Source organism: Metschnikowia bicuspidata, assembly GCF_001664035.1.
Source record: "Metschnikowia bicuspidata var. bicuspidata NRRL YB-4993 chromosome Unknown METBIscaffold_1, whole genome shotgun sequence".
Lineage (NCBI taxonomy): Eukaryota > Fungi > Ascomycota > Pichiomycetes > Serinales > Metschnikowiaceae > Metschnikowia > Metschnikowia bicuspidata.
This window is the reverse complement of record NW_017387731.1, coordinates 5090560-5116704: the sequence shown is the minus strand read 5'-3', so window position 1 is coordinate 5116704 and position 26145 is coordinate 5090560. Positions and strand designations below refer to the sequence as shown.

Sequence of the window (26145 nt, the reverse complement as noted above, 5' to 3'; positions counted from 1 at the left end):
TTCAATGCGACACTGATGCGTCAAAGTCAAGATCACGGCACGTGTGCAGTACATACGTATATGTATTCGGACGGTCACCTCGTGATTAGTCATTGCGGGGCACATGTTCAAATTCACTATAGACGACGCAATAAATCGCTACTTATGGCCAAGCCAAGTATCACGACTTCCAAGCCCTGTGGCCAGATTCCTTGGTGGGTCTACACCACGGCCGGTGTCGGATCTATGGCTATGGCTCGAGATTCTCGTCTCCACATTTTGCGGGATCGCAGTCATCGAAGCCATTTTCAAAACGCACACTGTTTTTTCTGACCACAACGCCCCGCTTATCATTGCCAGTTATGGTGCCTCTGCAATTCTCTGCTTTAATGCGAACGGCTCTCCTTTGGCACAGCCGCGGAACGTGATTATGGGCCAGTTTCTCTCGTCGTTGATTGGTCTTTGCGTGCAAAAATTGTTTCTGTTGTCTTCTGCCGGCAGAGACAATTACTGGGCTGGGGGAGCCTTAAGTGTGGCTATACTGTCAGTAGCAATGTCCATTTTCAACTGTGTGCATCCTCCTGGTGGAGCTTCTGCCTTGCTTCCATGCACAAGTGAGGAGATTCAGAGAATGAGCTGGTGGTATCTCCCTGCTCAGTTGGTTTCCTCTGTAGTCATGGTTGCTGTAGCCTGTATTTTTGGTAACATTTTGAGAAGCTATCCTTCGTACTGGTGGTCCGGAGGAATCATGGGGAAGCCGTTAGAAGATACCGAAAAGGACAAAGAAGACGTTCTCCTGTTGCCATCAACTGTACGCAGTGAGAAGTCTCATGCCTTACGCTACGTGGATGGCTTACCTCGAATCGAGATCGACGGCGGCTTCATCAACTTGCCTGCGGGTTTGGAGTTGAGCAACCTTGAGAAAGACTGGCTTACTTCGCTTCAGAAACTGATGGCTAAGCTTGAGTCATAAGAACATTGCATATATCGCAATTAAGAAGAACGTTTGTGATCACTATAACTAAAATTTTAATTAAAACAGGTGAACGTTCGATGCAATGCCTTTGGCAACGTACAATAGGAATACTGTCGTGTGTCATGTTTCATACTGAACCAAGAGTACGTCCCAGATATAGAATGATCCGCTATTAAAAATGAGTATAGTCATTCTAGTAAAGCATCGGGGATCTCTTGACGTAAATACTTTGGACGAACCATGTGTGCGTAATCTTGAAGTGTCTATTTCATCTTAAAGTGTATTCGATGAGGTTGATCTTTCTTTGGCTAGCAATATCAAAAAGCCTTGTGCTATTTATTGAAAACGCAAGCATTTCTTACTTAGAGTTGTACTATACCATCAAAAGTAGACTTGCGTCGCTCGACAGTAACGAGCTTCAGTCATTCTTTTCTTGTGCTCTCTATATTCCACGAGCAAAGCGAAGATGAAAAATAACTTCTTTAGCTGTAATCATCATATTTCTGTCATAAAGTTTTCTTGCTTTTGGTTTTATTATATTCTCCCCTGAAGACACATCATTAAAGGAACAAAACATTTTCCACGTATACATTTCTTTGTTTGGTAAATTCTAATCAAGAGAGCAACATTTAGAATGAAACAGTTTAAAGCCAGCTTATAGATCTGTATCTCTGATTATTTCATTTCTCTTGTAGTTTGGAAGCTCCCATGGGCATGAAGTTGGTGTTGGAAAGAATCTTGCAATTCTCTGTAGTTGTTTCAACCAAGCAGGCTGAAGAATACCTAAACAAGTCATTTACTGTGATATATATGACGTTTAAACCACCTGGATCTGGAACTGTTTTTGCGCGAAAGCTTCTCTAAGTTAAAATCAACAACATATCACGAGAAATGTTGAAGTTCTATCAGACTTCCATTCGAGATACGCTTTGCGTTGCGTGAATATATTGTACTACTATTTTCATTTGTCAAGCTTCGTTCCTCATGGCCCAATGGTCAAGGCGTCTGGCTACGAAAGTAACCACTTCTGTTGGAACCAGAAGATTCCAGGTTCGACTCCTGGTGGGGAAGCTTCTTTTTTTTAAATCAATGTTATGATAATGCCTGTCAAATTTGAGGTCGTTTAATTCACATAGTTGAATGGAATTGGTGTTATGTTTCATTTTGGGGACTTTTTAATCTCTCAAAGACTATACAGCTCTTTCGCATTACTTGTATGTAACCGCATAAGAAGTCGTATTGATTACTATCACGTATACGCGCACAATACTGATTCAAAGGACTTCTCCTAAGAACTTTCCCACTAATGAATATGCATATTTGCTTTCAAACTTGCCTTCTACAGCATTTTGCGCACCCCGAGCAGACATGTAATCAAGACTTTCCACGTAGAACAATCCGTCATGGATCCCACCGTCTTCAACATAAACCTCTAGTTTTCCGTCACCGTCTTTGGTTATCACATCGATGAAATTTTCGATACCGTGGCGAAGGTGCTCTCTTTCACCATATATATACAAAGTTCTTCCTTTTCCGTTGACCGAGTCTACATTGGCCCATTGAGAGGCATAATCATTATCTGTGAAGCGAACAAATGGTGCAACATCTGATTTATCCAAGCCTTCAATATACCAATCTCCCATTGTCGAGTCTGGTGCTCCTAAGTCACCCGAATAATCGAAGTTGGGATCAAGCACCGGCTTTGTATATGGCTCTAGCCAAGGCGAAATCATAACCACATTTTGAGGTTGAGGCAAGGGCGAGAAGTCCCAGTCAAAGTCGGTAAACTTAGAGAAATGTTCACGTGCCTCATCCAGGTAGGCGATGAAGCGGGCCACGGCAGCAGAGAGGTTGACACCACACGAGTCGCCCACCAAAATAATGTCGTCATAGCCTTGCTCGACCATGGCACGATATGCTGCAATAGCTTCGTTAATTTGGGTGGGATACTTTTTTTAGTGGCACGTCAAAGAATAATCAAGAATGGCAATTGATAAGTCTGATCTCTTTGGCTCGGGCACCGCGTAGTAAAGCGCAGTTATGCCCACAAATTGCGTAGCAAATATGTTGAGGCAGTACCCGCCGCCATGCAAGAAAAGAACAGCAGATTTCTTAGGCCCCTTGTTATCTTTTGCACGTACGATCCACGACGTGCGGTTGTTGATTTTATCTCCAAAGCCGTTGAGGCCCACAGTCAAAGGCGACAGTTTGAACTTCTCGAACAATCTTGTCACTGGCATATACATGAAAAGAGCGACATCATCGCGCGTGTAGTTATTGGCCAAGTGATTTAAAACACACAAATGCGTGTTTTTGTAGAGAGAACCCTTGAACTCTTTGTTGGTGCGTTGGAATATTGTGCCCACGGTATAATATTTGATAACTGAAACAAGAATTGCCACGGGCATTGTGATCAACCGCGAGAGGAACCGCAAAGAGAACGTGGCCATTTTGCAGGTTTGAAAGAGTCTCTTACTACCGCCAGAACTATGTAATCTCAGGGAAAAAGAAAAGCACGAGCTGTCTATAAAGTATTATCCGGCCACTTCGTTCAAAATGCACGGCCTTCAGATACGAACACGAATGGCGCTATGTGCCCGACATCGCGCCTTGAGACGCCAAAGATTCGTATGTGCCGGTATTCGTTTGCCGAGCCGACGTGATGGAAAGAAAAGCTGAATTCTACTAAGTTTTCGGATACGCGGGATCAGGCGAGCATCTTGACTGACACTTATTTGTTTCTCTTACTTGTTCGTTAATATTTGGAGTACCCATATACTTGCCTTGATATCAGCGGATGTAAGCTACTCGATATAATTTGAAATCGCCCTGTTACTCGCTTAGAGTTTCCCTTCACAGACTGAGTCTGCAGAAAGCTCCCGGAGTTCCGATTTAATTGCGGCTGATCTGTCAAAACAATGCAACTCATACACAATTGTTCCGTAAAGCTCCCAATAATTGTGAAATGGAAAGCACGTGATGTTTACAGGACATGTTTCTTCACAAAGACTTCCTGTCTCTGCTATCAGATGTCGCGTCCATCCTGAACCAATATCATAGCCATGTGGATTCATCATTAACGTACACAATGTAAATATACGTTGCTCTTCTAATTGGTAAAAAGTTACATAATTTGTTCCATCCATACGTGGTATATATTGCCTTCATGAAGGAGATAAAGAGACACTGCAAAAACGTCCCGAGAAAAAATCCGACTTTGCTTACTCATCGCCCCACTCACATACCATTGAGCACTTTCTGGAAGTGAGAGAATGACATGTCTGGGACTTGAGAAAAGGTGCCTGTATCTCGCGGTTCGCCAATGAAGACAAATCTCAGAACTCCACTGAGAAGGAGTGGGATCAAGGTTGAAACCTCTGAAGATTGACTTGCGTCGTCCATGACAACAATGGGCTTCTTGGTGTAGTCCTTAAAATACGGACTGCCTGCACTAACGGGAGTAGTGAATATGACGTCTCTCTCGGAAAGTATTCGACTAAAATGTGGAATTTGTGCAGACTTCATATCTCGATACTCGCTCCATGATAGAGAACTCTTCGTATCCCGCATCTTTCTAATGAAACTCTTTATCCTTGGGGACATTGCATCATACACCATATTATGTAAGCATACCGACAGAATTTTATGCCCCCTGTTATACTGAAATTCCTTAGTTGAAGCAACAATCCGCACGATGGAATTTTTGTACGTTGGAAGCATTTTTTGGGCAATCTTGTCCAATATCACATTAGATGTGCTGACCACAAGTATAGGATGTATCCTATTTTCCAACAACTCCTTGACCACCTCCAAAGTTGCATCCTCAGAGGTGACATTTTGAACCTTGGGGACAATAGTCACGGGATTTTTCAAAATGGACTGTACTAGTTTTGATTTTCTTGATCTGTCATGAACTAAATCAGGAATGACTTCGTCGAGACTTCGCGTGACCATACTTTTACCCAAGATTATATCACGAAAGTCGGATTTTTTGATTTCAGCCAACGCTTTGAACATTCTGCTCAGTGGGACAGATGCAGGTAAAATTTTGAGCTTGCTAACGTCAGCCTTAACAGGTAACGAGTCGACATTGAAGTGAAATAGCTGAACATCTACCTTCAAAAAACTGGGGTTTTCACTTGAGAAGTAGTCTTTGTAGTTTTTTGAGCCAGATTGCTCTATTTCAGAGGATGTAACAATGCAATACCATGTCCTATTATTATCAGCCATAAGCATCAAAGTTTGGCCCACGTATAGCGGCTTTACACCCACCTTTTGTATTTTTTCCGAAATATATCTTTTCAAGAACTGCGGTGTTAGCAAAATTTTGAGGGAAAATGCTTTGGGTGTATTTCCTGGCTCTTCATACCATACCAAATCAAAGTCGCTGGAAGTCAAAATCTTCGAAGGGGGTGCGTTCATTTTCTCTTCAAGAATCACGTTTTGACAAACTCGTGTCATGTAAGTTTGCAACGCCTCATATGTGAGTTCACTACTTCCCTGCGTTTTGTGATGCGTTCTTTTGTTTCCTTGGATGGACGAGTATGAAGCTGGTTTCTCTTTCGCTGCCTGCTTTTGGCCGAGCCTTAAGTCCCGTTGATGACCTTTTTTCTGCTCTTCAATGCCATGCGGAGCTAATGCGCTTGAGCTGGTCGAGACTTTCATGCCATTCGATCTATTCGACGAGCTTGTCAGATTTTGTGGGTTAGCTGATGTTAGCAACTTCAATGTGTCATACCGAGCGTGTCTCTCCTGAAGATCTTGCTTAGCTCTGAATTCTATCCTCTGATAAAATGAGAAGCTTCTTTTTGAACTGTCACTTCGACTTTTTCGTGTTTTCTTCAATTTCGATGTCTCTTCTTTGCATCCTAATTTAGTTTTAGTTGATTGGGAGCCTATATTCGTTTCATGGACCGGAGTTTTTCTTGTAAGGGAATGTGTTTTCCTGCTTTTGACAGCTTTTGCTTTTGCTCTATCGTTTTTCTTTATAGATGTAGAGTAGAGATGGGTTTGATCCACAATTGTGTTTAGGTACACGCCAGAGGAACATTGACCAAAGAAAAATCTCAGCAGTGATGGCCCAAGTCGTACAACTTGACAAAGATTAATCATGCAATACTCCGAAATTCATAGACCCATAGAGAATTTTATGCAGAAAGTTCTGAGATATGCTCTTCAATTTAAATAGGCGCTTCAGATCGTTTTGACAGGTTGTGAGATGATGCAGCCTGAATCTGAGGCAGGGCATCGTCGTTAAGCTCACGTGATGTCCTCGCGTCTGAGGTTGTAATCTTCAAACCGTCTTAAAACATGGAGCCGAATTGCGATTAGGATGGAGAGAATAAATGACGGGTTCTCGTGAAGCTGAATAGAACTCATTCATATTTTTTTTTTCAACTTGAAGCCCTTATCATTCGAAATATTGACGTTTTCGTAAGATGTGAAAGTCTAGATCACCTGTGATTCTGGTATAGAAGGAGAATACCATTTACACTGACATGGATGTTTTGCTGAATGAGACAGCTGTGACGAGATTCTTGAAATTCTGAAGTTTAAAAGTCCGCATAATTTACGTGTTTTTGCATTGCTCTAGTTCTCAAGAAGAAAATACATCTGGCCATGTTATAAGCGTTGATTCCCGTATTCTTCCGAAGCATTTGTCCCTAATCATTATGATTCATGGATTTTATCATCTATCTGTCGTTTTGTGGAATGTATAGAGTACAATGAAAAAGCCATGGGACATCGTGAATCAAACCCGTGGCAATCGTCAATATCGAAGTACTTCGGGCTATGGGCTGGATATACAACCGAGACAATCAAAATCTTTAAAAAGAGCCCTTCAATTGTTGGTGTCAAAAAAAAAAGACTCATACAGTTCAACGCATGATCTGGTTTTGCTGTCCAAAATTTGATGTAACTTGTTGTACGGTATTACGAGCTTATGACAACAAAGTTCCAGGCGAAGGCAGCGGTATCTTCTTGGTTTCTAGAGAAAATAAAGTTCTGTGAAAAAAAAACAATTGCAGGTTCACTGTAGTCACATGGTGAACACCAGAAAGAAAATTTTCAGTGAGCGTATAGGAAACTCATTTATCTCACAATCCACTGACTCTAGCGATTAGCTAATCAGATCATTATTTCCTAACATGCACCTTTAGACTGTGCAGACCTGATTCATTTAGCAGGCCTCAAATATGCGTGCGAAGCTTAGCATCCAGGCGTCATTCGATTCACCAATCACAACATTTAATGCGCAAATAATAAAACATTTTGTCTGTTTTAACAACTGTTTTTGACTTTATTCCAGTTATGAATACCTTTTAAGGGATGAGTCTAATATAGAAGCTTGTTCTGCACTTGATGAATGTAGCAATGATAAGCCGAGCCCTAAGCGAGCATACAGGGAAGGCTGGGGTTAAAATCCAGGAGCAATAAAAGTTGGGAGAAAAAAACACCCCGTACCATACCGTTAATCCAGCGAAACGACCTGCTGCTACTCCAAGTTTTCCGGGGCAACCTGCAACACAACAATCAGAAAAGTTTCTCTGCTCCTCAAGAAACATCCTAATTATCAAATCCATCAACTTGAATCCCCACCAATATAATGAAGTGCTGTGCAGCTACACTCCTAGGCATCTATGTGGCCACAACAATTGCTGTTAATGTTTTCCGTAACTTGCGGGTCAGTTTAGACTTGGAACTACCCCATGCGGCAAAGCTGAAGGTGAACTATCTCACGGGTAAAGAGACGCTCGATGATCTACTTGGTTTGCCTGATTTGGTCAATGACGACAGTGACGACGATTTCGACGAGCCAGCCACTCCCAAACCATACTAGGAGCATGAAATGTTTGCTCCCATATTATTTGACTTGACCAGGTTTGTGCTCTATTTATGATTCCTCTTTGCATTTTCGACTGGGTTTTTTTAATTGTATATACGGCGGTGTCCATCTATTTAATTCTTCCCTCACTCTCTAGTAATCGTAGTATAACTTTTAGGTGACTTACAAATGGGCCCAAGAATGTAGAAGAGACTCACCATGGTTGCTGCGAATGCCACAGCTCAGAATGCTGAAAGTTCTTTACAGAGCCTTTTTTCATGCTTCACTTGAAGAAATGAGTCAAACTCTGGTGCGCCTTGAGCCTGAATTGCTGCGCCTCAAGAAAAAGTTGGGATCAGTAGCCGCGATGCGACTGGACTGAGTCATAGGCATCCGTAAAATTAAAATATCCTAATTGAGATGAAAAATGATTATTTGTAGTGATTTCATGTGTTGACGGGGAAAAGAGAATTCTGTGGCATTTCTTCTTTTAAGCCTGTTACTTTTTGATCTTTTGGTGTTCGTACAATTTTTTTATTTCTTGAATTGTTTGGAAAACACTCCATAAACAGGCGTAAATCCCAAATCATACAAAATGTAAAAAAAATAGCCCCGGAGAACCAAAGGAAAACCAAATACAAAGCTATCTTCTCTTGATCAATCTTTTTTAAAAAAGAGATCAGATAAAGATTCTTTTTAATTTAAAATGCGCCACACGGGTCATAAAAAACAAAGCCCCACCAGTGTTACATAAAGGAGTTCAATAGCTCAAAGTCAGAAAATCATAGTGATCAGAAGCCATGCATGAGTATCCAAATTATGATCTGAGATTATACGCTTGAAATTTGTTTGGCAGTTTTGGTGATCACGAAGTCTTACCGAAACTCTTGTCAACTGAACTAGGCTAAACGGGGCCCGGCTAAGTATGCTCAAGTGTTTTTGCCACTCTGTTTCTCATGTTGCCGAAGCCGCGAGATAGAAGTACAAGTTTCTACCGCTAGGCAGCATTAGAAAAAGAGCGGCAAAGAAGACACTGGCAGTTCCTGAAATAAACACGGTATTTTGGTCTCTCTACATTGTCGTTGCCATTTTTTGCACTACAGACCCAATAGTACGCACAGACGACATGCTTTAAGTTAGCAGCTGTACTAATGTAGCTAACTTCCTGGAACTTAACTAATCGTCGCTGAAGTTCCATGGTATAACTCTAGAAAGGGTCTGTTCCGTTGACTCTCTTATTTACATAATGCTCGAGACGATTTCTGTCTGACAAAATTCGCACCTTTTCTGCAAAACCAACAAAAAGGGCTCGCGTTTCCTATAGCTCTTCCAAAGCCGATGTATGAAAATAAGAACCATTCTTTTCGACGTTGGATTAGTTTCTCATTTCCCCGATTAATGGTAGTAGAGCTGACTGTGAATTTGATACATCGCAACTGCTTAGTATTGAGTATTTCAAAAGAAAACGATGGTAGCTAGAAGCTGGCCGTGGTCATTGGTCGTCGACCTGCAGTCACGGAAGATGCTTCTACAAATGCCCAAGTACATTTCATTGGAAATGAGCGAGCTTGTCATCTGGCGCGAAAATACGTCATAGCGTACTTAACACACCCCAGGTCTTCACGTGTTTTTAGCCACCCGATACGAATGACGTCAGACCTGTCCACAACGGATATTCAAACGCGAGGACGGACTGGATGTGTGCGAAGAGTGGAGCAATTTTCAGAATCGTGGAACTGACTTGAGGACCACTTGCGCAAAAAGCATCCTAGAATAAGGAGAGTAAACATGAAAATCCAAAGAGAAAAAAAAGGAAATTCAACACGCTATGAAAATCCATTGTAGACTTTGCTTTATTGTTAAAGGCCACTGCTTCTATTTAGTACCTATCGGAAGAAGCTCGTTTGATTTGTCTCCAAGGCCAAGAGAGGACCGGCATGGTGAAAAAAGTTAACTCAGGAACACTTCCAACGTATAGATCATGTCTAGGCACAACAGATCTGGCAACTGGGACGTGAGATGTCTCAAGCAACCAGCGGCGTTCCAGGCTTTCGGACTTGGCTCGGCGCCCGTTATCCTGGCGATGTGCATCCGTACATGCAGGCACTCGTCATCCGCTGATTCAAGATGGGCTATCTGAAGGACTCTTCGCTCGGATTAGGATGGCCCATCAACACTACGTAATTTTCTAGGCAAGTACAGGTGGTACCCCGACCACAACTGCCTATGCATCGGACACAACCAGGGGACCAGAAATGGAACTAAGAAAAGAAAACAAACAAAACAAAACACTGATTTGTGGCCGCAGCAAGGCTCAGTGCGGTCACCGTCCTTGAAAGTGAGGATTGATGGTTGGAGCGGACTTTTTTCTGGCTTGGTACGGCTAGGCCTTCCTTCGAGAAAAGACACTTTATGTAAAGCGAGCGTACTGATTTTCCAGCAGTTTCTCGATAGCAACGAGCATCTGAGACCGCCAGACCCTGGATTTGCGCAAACGTGGCCACTTTTAGGTCGCGTATTCTTATCGGATCTCAAAGAATGGACAAGCAGTAAACAGGGACAGCACAGGGCAGCTCGAGTGAAAAAAATAATCTGGGCGGTCCTAGTTTGTCTCGTTCCTGCCTTATTCAAAAATAATCACCACAGCTGCGATTGTGCCGAATGGGCCTACTTTCCTATCTTATCTCAGCCAGTTTCACGTTGCCTGGTCCTATTTGGTCGTGCTAATTTTCGCCGCTTAGTTTCTTTTTCTTGCTGCTGCTAACGTAATCGCGCTTTTCATCCATGCACAATGGCGTCGAGCCGTAAGGAAATGCTCTTGATCCCGGCAAGCCAAAACCCGCAATGCCATATAGTCTCTTTTCGGCCTTGCTTAGATGTCCATCATGGAAGGGCAAAAAAGACACATAGTTCTGATCACGTGGCTTATTGTTCGAGCCAACAGCGGCCAGCGGCAAACTCAGATTGAAGCCCTTGGGCCACATTCTTACTACTAGCACCCGCACGGCTTCCCCACAGCCAGTCGTGGATAAGGCTTGATTCGTAAAAACCCAAAGTTTTGAAATTAAGTGGAATCACCGGGCAAACCGACCAATGCCGGGTACTCTCAGCGATGCAGCCCCGGGAACCACGGCAAGGATGCAGGCCATACCCGCACCAATCTTGTCTCGTCTGAGTGTATGCAGGCCCCGTTATTGATTGCTGATTTCTTTTTTTGTATTCTGCCCATTGTGCATTTCGCTGTCGGCCCCATCACGTTTTCTGCTCGAGGTATATAAACAGGCGAAGAGACTTGGTGCCCGCCTCCTTTTGTGAGCACCTAAAACTTGCACTTTCCTTTACTCAACACACACATTTACACACACTACACAATGGATTTTTCTTACGATAACGTGGTTCCCAACTTCAGATTGGACGGTAGACTTGCCATCATTACCGGAGGCTCCGGAGGTATGAGTGCTGTTCTTTCAAGGGCACTTTTGGCACAGGGTGCCGACGTGGCCCTTGTTGACATCAACTTGGAGAGAACTACCGCGGCTGCAAAAGAGGTTCTTGCGTGGGGTCAAGAAACTTTGAAGGGCGCACGTGAGTCCACTGTGGGCGACGTCTCCGCATGGGCTTGTAACATTGGTGACAGCGAATCTGTCGAGACCACCTTCGCTGAAATCAACGAACACCACGGCAAGATTGCCGACATATTGGTGAACACCGCAGGCTACGCCGAGAACTTCCCTGCTGAGGAGTATCCTGCGTCCAACGCTGAAGGCATTTTGAGAGTGAACGGTCTTGGTGCTTTCTACGTGGCGCAGTCGTTTGCCAGGCCTTTAATCCAGAACAACTTGAAGGGCTCGATCATCTTGGTTGGCTCCATGTCGGGCACCATTGTCAACGACCCCCAGCCACAATCCATGTACAACATGTCGAAGGCCGGTGTCATCCATTTGGCGAGATCTTTGGCTTGCGAGTGGGCCAAATACAGCATCAGGGTGAACACGTTGTCCCCGGGATACATTCTCACGCCTTTGACGAGAAACGTCATTTCCGGCAACACCGAGATGAAGGACACCTGGGAGTCCAAGATTCCAATGCACAGAATGGCCGACCCCAAGGAGTTCGTGGGTTCAGTCTTGTACTTGGCCTCCGACTCCGCCTCGTCTTACACTACTGGACACAACTTGGTGGTCGATGGTGGGTACGAATGTTGGTAGTCATAAGGCTTTTGGCTACCGATCCGCTTTGGGTATTTCATTGCTTCGTGGGTGACGATTTTATAGAATATGACTTCAATACAACATTACTACGGAAAACGGCGCGATGCTTTCTCGAATATCACTTCGCATCGATACCAAGTTAGGGTTCGTTGAAGAACGCGTTTAGTGTTTGGCTCAATGTGGCGATACATTTCCGGCATCTTCATCGGGTTCAGCATGCCCAACAATTGAAGCAGGATTCAAGGGTGATTGAGGCCATTCGAATTTTAGCCGACACGCCTCAGTCTCCGGCCGATAAGACCAGATAATTAGCGTTCAGTCCCGGGTTTCTGGGCCACGCCTTCCGGTTTCATGTCACGCGGACTCAGAACTCCGAGATATCCGCGATGCTTTTTCTCGCGAAACACGGGGAAGTCAGAATAATTAGCGATCTAAATATTGGGTGGTTCTCCATCTATTGAGCGTGTGAAATCAGGTCTTGTGGCATGAGAGCACCTCTCCCAAGAATGGCATGTCTCTGGCTAACTCAATCATCGACATGAGACCATTATGGTTTTCACCATTCATATCTGTATTGTCACCCCCACATGTTCCCCACTCCGCCCCACTACCTCACCCGCCTCTCTTTTTTCTGCGCCCTCATCACCCCGGGGTTATGCAAGGTTCATAATACTATCATGCAACAGACATGTGTGTGTACTGTGCATGGCAATACAATTCCGAAGCCGTGTTTTGTAGATACACGACATAACCTAAAACCATCTCGGGTAGCTCCATGGCTGGATAGTCACTCATGCGATAGTTGTCGCGAACTCCCCATCTAGCCCAGTTAGATGGAAATCTACTCTCAACTTACATAGGACCACCCCACATTAGGATAAGGCTTCTGACTTCACTGGCGAGCCTGAAATGAAGGACCAGGCGAATCGCAAAGTCAATGTTGAACTCCAGTTTGGGGAGGCGCAGACCAAAGCTCAGACTTCTCCTCCTGTGTTGGACGCTGGCCGGAACTTCGAGCTCTCCCACATTTTCATCAACGATTTCTTGAAGCGTCCAACGTTATAATCAATGATGGTGAGAAGCTCATCCATGTTTGATTCAGATTGTCCAGGCCCATTATCTTCATCATTCCGAATCAAAGCCACTAAGGCTAAGCCTCGGATCATTTGTTTGTAGAGCACCAGGCCATTTGAAAGATACGAAATGGACTTGATTTCATCCTTGACAACCTGCTGGTCGGACTTCGCGTCATTCTCCACGTAGAGGTCGTCTAAATCTATGGTGATGTCTATGAACTCGGCACAAACTTCATAGGTCTGTATATCCACGGGCGACGAGTCAGTGGCCACGTAGATTTTAGAGTTGACATCGAAGAGAAAGACCTTGTCGATTGAGGAGTGGGCGACTAAGTTGTCTAGCATATTTTCAAGCGAGGGCAATTCGGGCACTAGCTTTTGCACAATCCGAGAGAACGCCTCGTAGATGGAGTGGTCAAAAATGGACGTGAGGTAAAACGAGACTTGCACACCCTCGAGCCCAAGATCCAACAACTCGTCGCCTGTCCTCTGCATGATGTCCCTTTGCGCATCGATACGGTAGTCTTCGGAAAGCCCGTCGATTTTGTGGATGAGCACCTCGATGTGTATTTTCGGGTTGACCCTGTGGGCGTACTCAATGATCGTCGACAAGTTTGTCAAAGCATTGAGGTACTCGTCCTGCGAATCGATCACATAAACTAAGGCGCCCACGCTGGAGAAAAGCCGCTCGCTATCATATGAGGGCTCGAAGTAATTGAGTTGACCGGGAAGCTCCATCACAGACAAGTCGATCAAAGACAGAAACTGCTCGCTGGTGGGCTTCGATGTGCTTTCCAAGTATAGGGTATCGAGAGGCTGCATGTTATGGAACACAACTTTGCAGATGGACGACTTGCCGCCCCTTCGTAAGCCCATCAACAAAATGGTGGCGTTCGAGCTATCGGGAGCCGTTTGGAGCTGCTGCTGCTGCTCCATGTTTCGTGAGTGGGGTAGAATATTTATGGTGGTGCGTCAAGGAGGAGCTACGATTTGGAATGCAGCTTGAAAACTGGATGCAGATAGAATCCGGATACAACTTGAATCTGGATACAACTTGAATCTGGATACGACGTGAATCTGGATACGACTTGGATTCGGATGGGAGCGAAACTTCCGACGGAGACCCGGAGTCTGGAGGCAGCTGCGAGTTTCAGAAAATGGAGTGCCGCTTGGTTTGCCTGGGTGTCCTGACTGGATGCGAGTCTCTTAGCACCTTCTTTGTAGCGTGCTCAGGGTAGATAGGAGGTTGCGTTTGGATGAGCCCTGCCGGAGCTCGCTCGCGCCGTCATATGCAGATAAGAGGCGCTGGGCACGAGGCCGCGGGCCAAAAACGCAGTTTCCGCGGCCGCGACATGCACCTGGTGCGGGCCCATGGTCACCTCACTGAAGGCCCCCGGAGATCGATGCCTTCGCAGCTCTCCACCACGGTGCTGCCGTAGCTGCCTACTGCGACCGAAGCCGGGGCCTCGGTCAATGCATAGGGCCGCTCATTCCAGAGCCCAAAAACTCGCACGGTGCCGTCGTTGGCAGCAATGGCCACTTTTGTCTGGTCCGGCGCCATTGTGGCACTGAGTGCCCGCAACGGATCGCGCACTTGGGCGAGAGCCGTGATTTCGGAGCCCGGGTACTTGTAGATGGCCGCGGCCACGTGGTCGTCGGTGGCCAGAAACCCAAACGTAAGCAATAGCTCTTTGTAGAACGAGCTCCAGAACACCGAGGTGATCTGGCGCTTGGTGTCGATCTCTTGGAGGAGCGCGCCGCTGCCCGTGTGCCAGAAGCGCAAGTGGCGGTCGTTGCTGCCGCCGCCGGTGGCCAACAAGCTCGGGGCCCAGGGGCAGAACAGAATCCCCTTGACGGCGGACATGTGGGGGAGGCGGCACATTTCCCGCGGCTCTGTGGCGGTGGAGATATCCCACACGATGGCCAAGTTCTCGTTGGCGCCCACGGCGACCTGTGAGCAGTCCCTGTTGAGCGAAAAGCCGCAGATCTGCTGCGTGAACCCGGGGAAGTGGCATAGCATGCGGAGTGCCGAGCCGTCGTACGCAAGCAAGCACACAGCTCCCGTCAGGTCGCCGGTGAAGAGGCGCTTGCCGTCGGGGAACCACTCCACGCACTGGACAGACGCGCTGAACTGGCGAGACGCCGGGCGCCGCTTCTGGGTGATCTGGTACACGCCGAAGAAGCCGTCGGAAAATGAAATGGCCACTGCGTCTCCGTTCGAACACGCCACGCACGACACCGGGGCCAACCCTGGGCGCTGGATGTTCATGTCCCGCACCTGGCTGGACCCGTCCCACCAGTAGGTCTTGCTGTCGATGGCTATGGCAATGGCGTTGTTGAGCGGCGACCACGACACCAAGTTGAAGTAGAAGTTGTTCACCAAATTGTACGTCACGAGGTACTGGAGCTCGCGCATATCTGCGGGCTCTTTTGCCGGCGACGCCGAGGCCCTGTGCACGCTGTCCAGTCTGCCGCTGGACACGAGAGCCCTGACAAGGTCCCGGGGACTGCCGCTATTGCTGGTTCGGGCGGAATTTCTGCTGGGGGTGCGGAGCCGCTTTCGGCCCTGGCGGGGGAGAAGCTCCGCCGGGGCCGGCGGCCTGTCGGGCCGGGCTCGCTGGGGCACCGGCTGGATGAAGGTGCCGTGGTTCAGGCCCGGCCGGCTCTTGTCGTCGTATAGACTCATTGGCTCGGAGGCACGCGAGCGCCGCGAGACGCAGGGCTCCACGGAGCTCATTTCATCTGCATCCAGCGCCAAGACCATGCCGCTGCAGTCGTCTCGAGACGGATGCGAGAGCAGCACATTCAGGCCGTTGTTGTGCGGGAGCATGGCGCTCATGGGCGTGCCCATGGACTCGCCGCTGGCACCCAGGTCTTCGAGCGTGAGGGCCCGGAGCGTGTCGGCCAACTCGTCGAAGCGGCTGTGCGGCTCGGGCGGCTGGTACACTAAAACACGGGCTGTTTGCAAACCCAACGCGTTGGAGATCTCGTCGGGGTGGGGCACCTGGCTGAAAGAGGGCACCAGATGGGAATGCACTAGTGGGTTTTGCAACCGGGCCCGGGCCGAAGACAGGGAACGGATTGGGCCTGGCACGCAGGGCGCCGTCACAAGCTCGTCCCGGGAGGAGAGCGCCATGTAGTTTCCGAGACTTGGTGTTGACGCTAGTGACGGTAGGAGCCTGCGGTCGGAGTGGCTGCGAAACATTGCAAAATGGCTGGTCCCAGAGGGACACTGGGAAAGACCGGCAAGCCACGCGGCAGAAAGAACAGTGGGGTCGAAAAATTCCGGGTCTGCTTACAAGGAGAAAGCCCTGCACGAGAAATAGCACGTGTGGCACAAAGGGCACATAAGAGATGGTGGTATGACTGGTGTCTCTGTGAGTGCGAGCTCTGGCGCAGCGTGCTTCTCTGGCAGAAGCGCGGATGAGGCGCGGGGCCAGTCTCTATATTACTGGACGTGAATACATACAGTTGGATATATGGGTGTTCTCTGGATACGCCTGAAGGTTAAGCGTGGATGGGTAGATATAATCGTGTGCTCTGGAGATACAGACAGCTATTTGTATATGTGTTTTTGTATTCCTTCCGGTGAATATCCTCTTCCTCCAGCGTTGTATGGGTTTGCTCGAGCAGGTCTTGTGCGGCCTCAGTCAGGCAGCCCGGGCGCACTTAGGCCCGCTATCATGAGACTGCACCTCGCAGCGACCGTCTGTCTCCACGTATTTCTGTCCACCCCAAAACATCCCCCAGCAACTTGTTTGGACCGCCGTGTGCCCGTCAGCGTCAAGCCGTTTTGGGACCTAATTGCCAGTCCAAAAAACCCGCAAGACCCATCCCCACAGACACCCAGGCCGTTCGATATGGACTTGTCCCGTCTCACGGTGCCAGCCTTTGCATCGCTCTCGGCCACCATCAGCAACAAAGTCAGTGTCCACGTGACGCGGCCATTCATTGACGAGATCTTCCATCTCCGCCAGTGCCAGGCTTACTGCAGGCACGACTTTTCCAGCTGGGACGAGAAGATCACAACGCCCCCAGGGCTATACGTGCTAGGCACAGTATACTCGCATGTTCTACACGCGTTTGGCGTCAAGAACTCGTGTGGCCACGATGCTCTCCGGTCGCTAAACTTGATGGCCGGCGCAGCTGTGCTCCCGCTCGTGCTTTCCATGGTGCCTACCGCTAATTACTGGAAGATCAACATCGTGTCCATGCCCATTCTCTTCACGTACTACTTTCTATTCTACACAGACGTTTGGTCCACCGTGCTAGTCGTGACTAGTGTATTCATGGTGGCCCGGAGGAGAACCATGAAGGGTGCGATCTCCGCCAATTTGGCCGGCTTCTGCAGCTTGTGGTTCCGACAGACCAACATCGTATGGATCGCCTTCGCGGGGCTCTTGATGATCGATCTCCGGAGACGAAAACATCCTTTGTTTGTCGCAAACGTGTCCCTATTTGTCAAACAGGCGTTGCGCGACTGGACGCTTCTCCTTCCGTTCTGCGCCAACGGTCTCTTGTTCGGGGCCTTCTTGAAAATCAATGGCGGCATCACCTTTGGCGACAAGGATAATCATCAAATGAGCATACACTTGGTTCAGGTGTTCTATTGCTTCTCGTTCATGGCTTTCTTCACCTCCCCCATCTGGTTCGGTGCGTCCACGTTGAGAAATTACCTTAGGTTTGCGTTCGCCGGAAACAAATCCTTGAACACTATAGCCACGATGCTCTCGTGTGTTGCCATCCGCCACATTATACAACATTATACCATTGTCCATCCGTTCTTGCTTGCGGATAACAGACATTATACCTTCTACATCTACAGAAAGGTTCTCAGCAAGCCCTTGGCGGACGTGCTTTTAGTTCCCGTGTATCATTTTTCAATTTGGGTCGTTTCACACATGCTTGTGCGTACTTCTCGAAGATCGCCGCTCAGCATCTCGCCGTTGCTCGTGATTGGGTTCTTTGGGTCATTGGCACTCACATTGATCCCATCCCCATTGTTTGAGCCACGCTACTATATCGTCCCGTTGGTTTTGTTCCGTGTCTTTATTCGTCCTGAACACGCAGCCACTGAAAATCAAAGGTACATGTGTGAATTTCTTTGGTACACGCTTATAAACATGGTATTCTTCATCATTTTCTTTTCGTACGAGTTCGCTTGGCTTTCGGAGCCTGGCATTCAGCGGATCATCTGGTGATGGACATTAACCAAATCAATTCGTTTATAGTATCCCCACAAGCTAGGCTGAATCTTCAGCTGTTTCATTTACCTTGTGTGCCGTCTTTGGGTCATTTTCTTTACTTTCGCCGCCAGTCGGCGGCATATTTTCAAAAGCCACGGTGTCAATGTCGCGTAAGTTATCATCAAGAAGTTTGTCCGCTTTGCTTTCTGGGATGGCCATCAGGGGCGTCTTTTCTCGCAACTTTCGCATGAGGTTTTGATTCGCTTCCAAACGCAAGTTTTCCGCCGAGAGGCTGGAGATCCAGAGAGTGGTGGCACGGTCCTTAAGAACATTTAGGTATGGCAATTCTTTCTTGGTCTCGTGGTCGACAAAAACTAGCTCGGCGTCAACCCCGCTGACCATATCTTCGTTGTCACTGGAGCTGCGCAAGTCCCAGTTTCCCTTTTCCAAGTCGTTGGCAAATATAAGAAGAAAATCACCAAAAGTGTCAGCAATCTTATACTTGATGTCGAAATCGCGTCCGAACAAAATCACCTGTCCCCATTTGGCTGCGGGGATGGCCGACGAATCAGAGGCGCCTGGTGATAAATCTATCCCAATGAAGTTTCCCGTTTCGTCATTGATCAATGGTATCCATTGTGAGTGCGCGTATATGGAATGAACCGTATGGGGCGGCACAGAATATTGCTCCGGAAACTCATTCTGATTCACTTTCATTTCAGATGGTCTCATCTTGAACCCCGCAGACGTGCCCAAGTTGTTGTCAGCAAAACTCGAGTTGACTGCATATTTCTGAAGGCCGCTGAACTCGGTATTTTGTAATATCGACTCGTGCACCTTTCTCCAGCTTTCGGTCATGACTGCAATTTCGTCAATCGACAAGAGTCTCAATCCATAGAACAATCCACAGCAACCGTTTTCATTAAACTGCGACTGCCCGTCAGTCAACCGGAGAAACTCCTTGAGACAGGCAGGAAATTCACAGTCCAAGTCCTTCTGGAGCTCGTTGATATCGGCCTCCGTGCAAGGCGCCAGTAACGAATTATTCATATCTTCCGAGTGTTTGTGGAGCCACTTTTTAATGTGTCTCCATGCAAGTCTTACTTCATGGACACCCTCCTCGCTACTTGCCAGATTGGCCGCTTTGGATAATGAAGACGTAGAGTCATTGGCATGAGTAGCCCCTAGAAGTGACGTTTCGATTTCCGGCTGATTCACGCGGTTGAAGGATTTCCGGGAGTCGAAGTCGGAGTATTTGTCCGTTGCACTGAGACAGTAAAAAAACTCTTTCATCTGCAGCGAGAGTGTCATTTTGATGCAATAGTTTTGCGGCTGTTCACCAATATTGTAGCCCCGTTGGGTGAGTCCCAAAGTTGTGAAGGTGTCAAGGCACTATCTTGAGACTGGCACTTGAATGAAGTGTAACTTGCTAGGTTAAACGGCACAGTGGGGAATGTGAACACTGAGCTAAAGGCGATTTTTCTGCACTCTGTTGCACTAGCGTCACTGGAATTACGAGACAAAAACTTGGGTCCCGCGTTACGAAATTTGTTCCCAGGTAGGAAAATCATGAGCATTGAGACGAATGCACACATACCAACCATCGGGGACGCGCAAGCTTTTCTTTTGATCATGCGTGCAAATGGTTAAGAAAAAGAACTAATGCCTAGCGCAAGTGGCTATGAGAACATTTGGAACAGAATCTTTGGGTTTGATTTACATGGAAAGAGACTAGACAGAAGCGTCGTCCTCAGGATATTCGCAGGTGCCCAATGAGAGCCCGCGTTGGTTACGTGAGGTGCGTGACATACTACGAAATGTGTCCCGGGCATGAAGTGCTAATTCTAGTGATCAGTAAAAACACGATAATCCGGGTGTCGATCTGGAAAACAAAAAACTAACAACCGTAGAAAGAAAAAAAAGCAAAGGCTGTACTATGGAAGATGTCACCACGGAAAAACTCCAACGATGACACCAGTAGAGCCCAGAGGGGGCGCAAGGCATTTTCTAGCCGCACAAGTCTTGATGCCAAAACGGCACCAAGGCGCACAGCCGGCACGAGTGCCACGAAAAGTCTGCTGGGTGTTTCATTTTTTGCCATTCGTTGGTAAACAAATAGTTGAGGAAAAAAGAGAAGGGGCACGGGCCAGCTGCGGTATATATACTGGCCGCGCGGGCCGGGTAATGCGTAGGGTTTGGCGGCGATGCTCAGCCGTGTGAGCGATGCAAACCCAGTTATTATGTCTGGTATAGCCCGGGTATTTTGAGCTTGAACAGAATACGAGTGTTTCATGAGAATGAAGTTACCAGGGCCGAGACAAATTGGTATCAGACATTGGCACTAGTCATGAACGAAATTGGTATTGTCTCCAGTACTGCTAATTTCAGAACACATGTCCTGTGTCTGCGACTATTGGGCGCCTAAGTGGATTCCGACGCCAAACTCAGCGATGACTCGAGCAGATGCAGAATGCACCAGTCTTTGCTTTTTAGGATACCGATTTGGGAAGGCAGAATCCTCACGTTGCTAGCGTTTTGCCTGGCCTTGTCTTCAGTATGGTCCGGGATATGCACCAGAATTGGAGAAACATGAAGAACGCCAGCCAGGAATCTGTCGGCCCCGCGGTCGCCAAAAGAAAAGGCTGCTACAGAATCCAACAGTTTTGCTCATAATGCAAGACGCCGCAACCGATACGTTGGGCAATCAAGGACTGCTGTTCCAGAGACAAGGCGGTCACGTGACTGGCGTCAACCGTCTAAAGTCGCAGTCATTCAGAGCGGACCCGCGTATGGCCGTGGGCAAAGAAGACAGCAAAACCCACCATCTTTTGACGCAGAAATAAAAAGCTAGTCACCCAAGCAACAGTGAGGTTTTCGAAAAGTAAGGCTTGATGCCGGGAAGACTTCTGGTTTTCAGGGACACGTGATCAGCGGCCATGGCACAGCTCTGTCAACGACGCTCGGTGTCCCGACCGGTCCATTTGTCCCTCATTATGCCTAATAAGCGCGATGAGCAAGAACCAAACGCAAGCCTGCTACTAAGAAACCAGAATTATTCTACAAGCCTGTGGCATGTCTTCATTCAGCGTGAGACGAATTCTAGTGAACGCGGGCTTCTGGTGAAAACCCATCCACCAGCAAGCCGAGTGCGTAATTGCCGCCGCAGGCTTCTGATGCATATTGCTCCCGCAAACAGCAAAACAACAACACCTCGGGTCACGTGGGTTGCTCTTCTGGGTGCGATCTCACGCCAGGAGTCCGCGGGCGGCCTGCATGCAGCGCTCTGGCAAGCTGGAGTTTCAGCGCCGAAAGCAAAAAAGCTCTTCCTTTTAATTCCAGAAGACCCAGCCTTGCCGCCCTCCCTTGTTTCACAATTCCCCCGGCTCGTGTCAGAAATCCACCCATGACTTCGTTCTGCAGAATCCGGCTCCTCGTGATCTCCACGATCGCCTTCTACTCCGTGTACCTTTTCTCCTACAAGTGCCACCAAAAGACGCTTTTGGAAAGCTTGCTCCACCCTGGTTCCGGCAGCGATTTGGCCCATCCCTTTGCCACGCAGCAGGACCAATCGTGCGATGTCTTGAACACCGGCGCCGACTTCGTGGGGCCATACATGGCCAAGGCCAGCGGCTTCCTTGAGCAGCACGTGCAATCCCACGACTTGTTCAAGAAGTACGACGTGGGCTCCAAGATCGACCACGCCAAGGCCCAGTACTTCGAGCACGTATACCCCCAGGTGCACAGACTCATGCAGTACTTCGAGATTGCCGAGTACCACGCCGCTGTGCACGTGCACAACTTGGTTGGCCAAGTGAAGAAGCACTTCCACGGCATTGTTGTTCCTAAGGCCCATGAGGCCAAGGGCGCAGCCGCTGCCTACGCCGACGACGCTGCGGACAAGCTCAGCAGCCAGTACGAGACCGCCAAGGACGCGGCCTCCAGCAAGTTGGAGACTGCCGCGGACGTGGCGGCCAGCCAGGCGGAGGTTGCGCAATCGGCGGCCAGCAGCCACATGGAGAACGCCAAGGACGCCGCAGCTTCGACATACGAGGACGCCAAGGACGCTGCTGCCACTCACTACGAGCAGGCCAAGGACATTGCCGATGACCTGTACGCGGATGCGAAAGACGCTGCCGGAAACTACTACCAGCAGGTTGTGGACGCTGCTGGAGAGCAAGTGGACAACGCCAAGGATGCCGCCGAGTCCCTTGAGGAGCAGTTTAAGACCCAGCTCGAGGCTGCCAAGGCGCAGGTCAAGTCCAAGTTCGAGTAGGCTGCTAATGCCTTGGGGTATACCATTCGTGTATAGTTAATCAATATTTCCCATTATAACTCATCGTGCATCGCCTCTCTTTCTCCTGTCATCTCTCTCGCTTCGGTAGCCTCTTCGACAAACTCATCTTTCTCGCTTGCTTCAGTGCGGGCCGTCCCTTCCAGCTTATCCTTTCCATCTCCAGATCCCCGCTCTGCAGTATCTTCAAAGGGAACTCCACGGTCAAAGGCATCTTTGCGGGTATCGCCGGACTCGCCATTGGTATGGGGAGCTTCTCTGATAATGTCTTTCGCCATTTCAAGCACATCCTTTCCTGAATCATCCTCTTGAAGAATGTTTTGCTGCTCTTGCTCCGCAAGGTAACGCGACTGTGTCTCCCCTCTTTCAGGTTCCTGTTTGAGATGTATCTGAAGCGGCTCTTTCTTAGGCTGGTCTTTCTCAAGCTGCTCCTTCTCAAGCTGCTCCTTCTCAAGCTGCTCCTTCTCAAGCTGCTCCTTCTCAAGCTGCTCCTTCTCAAGTTGCTGTTGCTTCGCTTTCGCTTCCTGTTTCAATCTGTATGTGAGTCCCTCTCTTTCTTGGTAAGCGACATTGGCCTTGGCCCTCACGAGCTGCAAATACTCAGCATTATCTCTCATGAGAAACGAGATGTGAAAATTGACTTTGCCCAAGTATGCGGCCCAAGACTCCAATCCTCGAGGCACTTTGCTCCCTCTGGCATTGAACTTATAAGCGCTCGCGTCATCAAATATCTGGTCCCGAAATTCGAAAATAGACTCTTTGATTTTGTGGAAGCTCTTCCATGCGGACCAGGTCATGGTGTCGCTGAAGTCTTCCTTTAATTGAAGAACGCCGATGAGCGAAGACAAGCGGGATGAGAAATCCAGAATCACTGTCTCTGCCATGGACTCTAACACGTCAACCGTTTCCTGGGCAGCCTTATTGTATTGCTTCATTACCAGAACGTGAGCCTCGTTGAGATTTTGCTCAACATATTTCATCACCTCTTGGGGCATGGCGTATGCTTCCGCAATTTTATCTCTCATGAGCTGCCTATCGATCTCAGGCTCTTCGATGGTTGTGTTCGTCTCTCTGATGAACTCCGCGTCTTTATGAATGGCGGCAATGAGCTCATTCATCTCCTTGTAACGGAGAAAGTTTTGCTGTTGCAAAGAAGAAAAGTTCGCCGAAATGGCGTCTTTGAGCTCCTCGGTCTTGGATGCTAAGAAGGGGGCGAACTCGACGTCAAGACTGTCCCACACCAACTCCAAAGTTTTATCCACCCTGGACTGCCAGTACAAGATCTCCCGCTCGATTTGCGCCTGGCTCGAGTCGCTGTCTAAAGTCGTAAGCTCTTCTTCCGAGACAGTTTCTGGCAGGTTGAGTGAGAGACCCGATGAGTCGGAGTCAGCAGTGGGTTCAAGCTCATTGGCTTGACGAGTGACAAACATGGTTTGCGTTTGCGTGATCGTTAAAGTCGCTTCGTCCTCATCAGAGTATTCGGAGAAGTCGTCCTCCGTGATACTCTCCGAGGGCGTCTCGGGTGTTTCAGCCGCGATTCCGGGAGCAGCATCGTCAGTGATTTCATCCAAGATATCACTCACCACAGTACTAAAGTCCGCACGACCACGGAAATACGCTCTGTTGAAATCACCCGCTCTCAAGAGATTGTAGGATTCGGAACGGATGAAATCTTTCTTTTGCTGCAAAGACAAGCTGATTTGAGCCAGTTTCTCGAGCAAGAGAGAATACATGGCGCGTGAGGCCACGACGGCTTGGCGCACAAACAGGTATTGGGAAAGCGTCCCTCCAATACTGGAACACACTGGTGCCACATACAGCGTGGTCACATGGTGTGCCCCACACTTCGCGTAGAACAACGCTTGCAAAGCATGGCGTCTTATACAACCGCACAAGAAGTCAACGGACGTCTCCAACATGTACTTATACCGCGCACCGTAAAAGAGGGCTGAAGGGTAGATTCTCTTTCGGTAATACAGATATGACTGGGCAGCTACATAGCGAGCGTATGGGCCCACAATCCGCGATGTTGCCCCATACGCTGAGCCCGCGGCCGAAGATGCCGCGGTATAGACTCTCTCGGCAAAATACGAGATCTGGTGTTCCTCGTCAAACGAGTGCAAGGACTCTTTGACGGGATGCCAATTCGCCGATACTGCGTTCGAAACGTGCAATTTTTTGTCCAACCAAAGCACATGTGGCTGCACGTACGTGAACCACACGGGATACACGACCAGCTGCAATGGGGGGCAAGTGTGGCGTGAAATGACATTGGACAGATAGGAGCTGGAAACACACCCATAGAATACCAAGTACAAAAGATACGGCCAGAGCACCCAGTACACGGCACGTGACGTTTGGTGCCTGACGAGACGGACGAGCTTCATACTTGACAGATCCGGTTCACTATGGGATGTACTTTAGTCTAATTTGAATGGCGTGGAGAGCTTTTATTGTGGTTGAACTATCTCCAGTGAGCAGCGCCAGCGTATTTATGGGTTCAAGCAGCGAGAGTATCGATGTGGAGGATCTGCATATAGGCATGGTCGAGCTGACTGCGCTGCGGTTCTTGATGACAGGCCTTTAGTGGCTGCGAATGGTGTGCTTCGTTGTGTGCATCTCACTCAAACCTACTGAAATAACATCGTGCTTTTTAGTCGTTTGAGTAGATGCAGAGACAAAAGTCTATCTTACAGCTGCAACAGAACATTCCTGGTGGTCGTCAATATCGCTGAAAACCCCGAAGATCTACACGTGTCTCCCAGACTCTGGGGGAACCCCGAGCTCTGAGAGCGGAAGGGCAATAATGACGTAGAATTAAATCAATTTGAGAAGTATGGAGTATGACAGATAGATGGTCGTCTATCTTCGCCCTTCCCTCCCTTCGTTCCAATCGTGCTCGAGAAATCATTAAATATAGTTGAGATGTGGCGGAGCTGGCTTTCTTGTTCGCAGCTTCGAAAGAATTGGTGCAGACTCGCCTATTACTAGAGTGCATTGATCGGAGCCCATTTTAAAGTATTAGTCCTGATTCAAACTAGGCAAACCGGTTCAGCAAATGCAATGTAATAACAAGAACGTGCTCATCTTTTCAATCCAAATCTTTGAATGGAGACGCGTCCTCTGGTTCGATGCAGCTCTGTTTAGATGCCATGCATACATAATAGTGGGGGCGAGTGATGTCTGGTATATCCATATACCGGTTAGATATTTCTTCGATCAACAGAAATGTACAGAGTAGCCGAAAAGAGAATCAGCATAAGGGGAAGCCACCGTCCTCCGCCCAAACTTCATCACTATGCCCCAGTTAGATCGAGTCACGTGACGTGCTAGATTGGCCAATCTACTACATGGGAGCGGGATCACACCACGACGTATTCCTGGCGCACATACACTGCGCTGAGTCAAAATCCTGAATAAGCCGCTCGGCATATCTCACAAAAACCTTCGATTTCGATACATGTTTCCTGAATTTCTGCATGGGGCATCTCTGCCTCTGGCCGTCCTATGATCCACATAAGACAACACAACAAAATACAATACCCAAAACCCAAAACCCAATATTACAACCCATGCAAACTTCAGTGTTTATTTTTTCTT

General features: G+C 48.1%; 11 protein-coding genes and 1 non-coding gene across 12 annotated transcripts; 5 read left to right on the top strand and 7 right to left on the bottom strand.

Annotated features, from left to right (window-relative positions):
- Positions 1-103: 103 nt before the first annotated feature.
- On the top strand, positions 104-952 carry METBIDRAFT_35885 (uncharacterized protein; the record flags this gene model as incomplete). The annotated part of the gene is made up of 1 exon (XM_018856665.1): positions 104-952. One exon carries the CDS (start codon positions 104-106, stop codon positions 950-952), a length of 849 nt encoding a protein of 282 aa, XP_018714919.1.
- A 981-nt stretch (positions 953-1933) lies between these two features.
- Positions 1934-2026, top strand: METBIDRAFT_t40. The gene has a single exon. It is a non-coding gene; the product is annotated as a tRNA-Arg (tRNA).
- A 203-nt stretch (positions 2027-2229) lies between these two features.
- Positions 2230-3478, bottom strand: METBIDRAFT_81719 (uncharacterized protein; the record flags this gene model as incomplete). Its single annotated transcript, XM_018859216.1, has 2 exons — positions 3097-3478; positions 2230-2904 (listed from the first exon to the last, which is right to left on the bottom strand). Exons 1-2 carry the CDS (start codon positions 3403-3405, stop codon positions 2230-2232), a joined length of 984 nt encoding a protein of 327 aa, XP_018714918.1. The 5' UTR covers positions 3406-3478.
- Positions 3479-3702: 224 nt separating this feature from the next.
- METBIDRAFT_30712 (uncharacterized protein) lies at positions 3703-5206 on the bottom strand. The gene has a single exon (XM_018855689.1). The coding sequence runs from the start codon at positions 5183-5185 to the stop codon at positions 4193-4195; it is 993 nt and encodes a 330-aa protein (XP_018714917.1). The 5' UTR covers positions 5186-5206; the 3' UTR covers positions 3703-4192.
- Positions 5207-10958: 5752 nt separating this feature from the next.
- Positions 10959-12284, top strand: ARD (Ardp). The gene has a single exon (XM_018854340.1). It carries the CDS (start codon positions 11153-11155, stop codon positions 11987-11989), a length of 837 nt encoding a protein of 278 aa, XP_018714916.1. The 5' UTR covers positions 10959-11152; the 3' UTR covers positions 11990-12284.
- A 497-nt stretch (positions 12285-12781) lies between these two features.
- Positions 12782-14223, bottom strand: METBIDRAFT_133461 (uncharacterized protein). Its single transcript, XM_018854342.1, has 2 exons — positions 12849-14223; position 12782 (listed from the first exon to the last, which is right to left on the bottom strand). The coding sequence occupies exon 1, from the start codon at positions 14002-14004 to the stop codon at positions 12967-12969; it is 1038 nt and encodes a 345-aa protein (XP_018714915.1). The 5' UTR covers positions 14005-14223; the 3' UTR covers position 12782; positions 12849-12966.
- A 220-nt stretch (positions 14224-14443) lies between these two features.
- METBIDRAFT_34127 (uncharacterized protein) lies at positions 14444-15484 on the bottom strand (the record flags this gene model as incomplete). The annotated part of the gene is made up of 1 exon (XM_018856444.1): positions 14444-15484. The coding sequence occupies one exon, from the start codon at positions 15482-15484 to the stop codon at positions 14444-14446; it is 1041 nt and encodes a 346-aa protein (XP_018714914.1).
- A 241-nt stretch (positions 15485-15725) lies between these two features.
- METBIDRAFT_30704 (uncharacterized protein) lies at positions 15726-16394 on the bottom strand (the record flags this gene model as incomplete). Its single annotated transcript, XM_018855688.1, has 1 exon — positions 15726-16394. A coding segment is annotated over exon 1 (467 nt), but the record flags the coding sequence as incomplete, so codon positions are not given.
- Positions 16395-16928: 534 nt separating this feature from the next.
- Positions 16929-18269, top strand: DIE2 (dolichyl-P-Glc:Glc(2)Man(9)GlcNAc(2)-PP-dolichol alpha-1,2- glucosyltransferase; the record flags this gene model as incomplete). The annotated part of the gene is made up of 1 exon (XM_018858661.1): positions 16929-18269. One exon carries the CDS (start codon positions 16929-16931, stop codon positions 18267-18269), a length of 1341 nt encoding a protein of 446 aa, XP_018714912.1.
- A 261-nt stretch (positions 18270-18530) lies between these two features.
- Positions 18531-19565, bottom strand: SMI1B (Smi1bp; the record flags this gene model as incomplete). Its single annotated transcript, XM_018854631.1, has 1 exon — positions 18531-19565. A coding segment is annotated over one exon (1035 nt), but the record flags the coding sequence as incomplete, so codon positions are not given.
- Positions 19566-21657: 2092 nt separating this feature from the next.
- On the top strand, positions 21658-22074 carry METBIDRAFT_21196 (uncharacterized protein; the record flags this gene model as incomplete). Its single annotated transcript, XM_018855048.1, has 1 exon — positions 21658-22074. A coding segment is annotated over one exon (417 nt), but the record flags the coding sequence as incomplete, so codon positions are not given.
- A 506-nt stretch (positions 22075-22580) lies between these two features.
- On the bottom strand, positions 22581-24932 carry METBIDRAFT_10568 (uncharacterized protein; the record flags this gene model as incomplete). Its single annotated transcript, XM_018853803.1, has 1 exon — positions 22581-24932. One exon carries the CDS (start codon positions 24930-24932, stop codon positions 22581-22583), a length of 2352 nt encoding a protein of 783 aa, XP_018714909.1.
- Positions 24933-26145: the final 1213 nt, after the last annotated feature.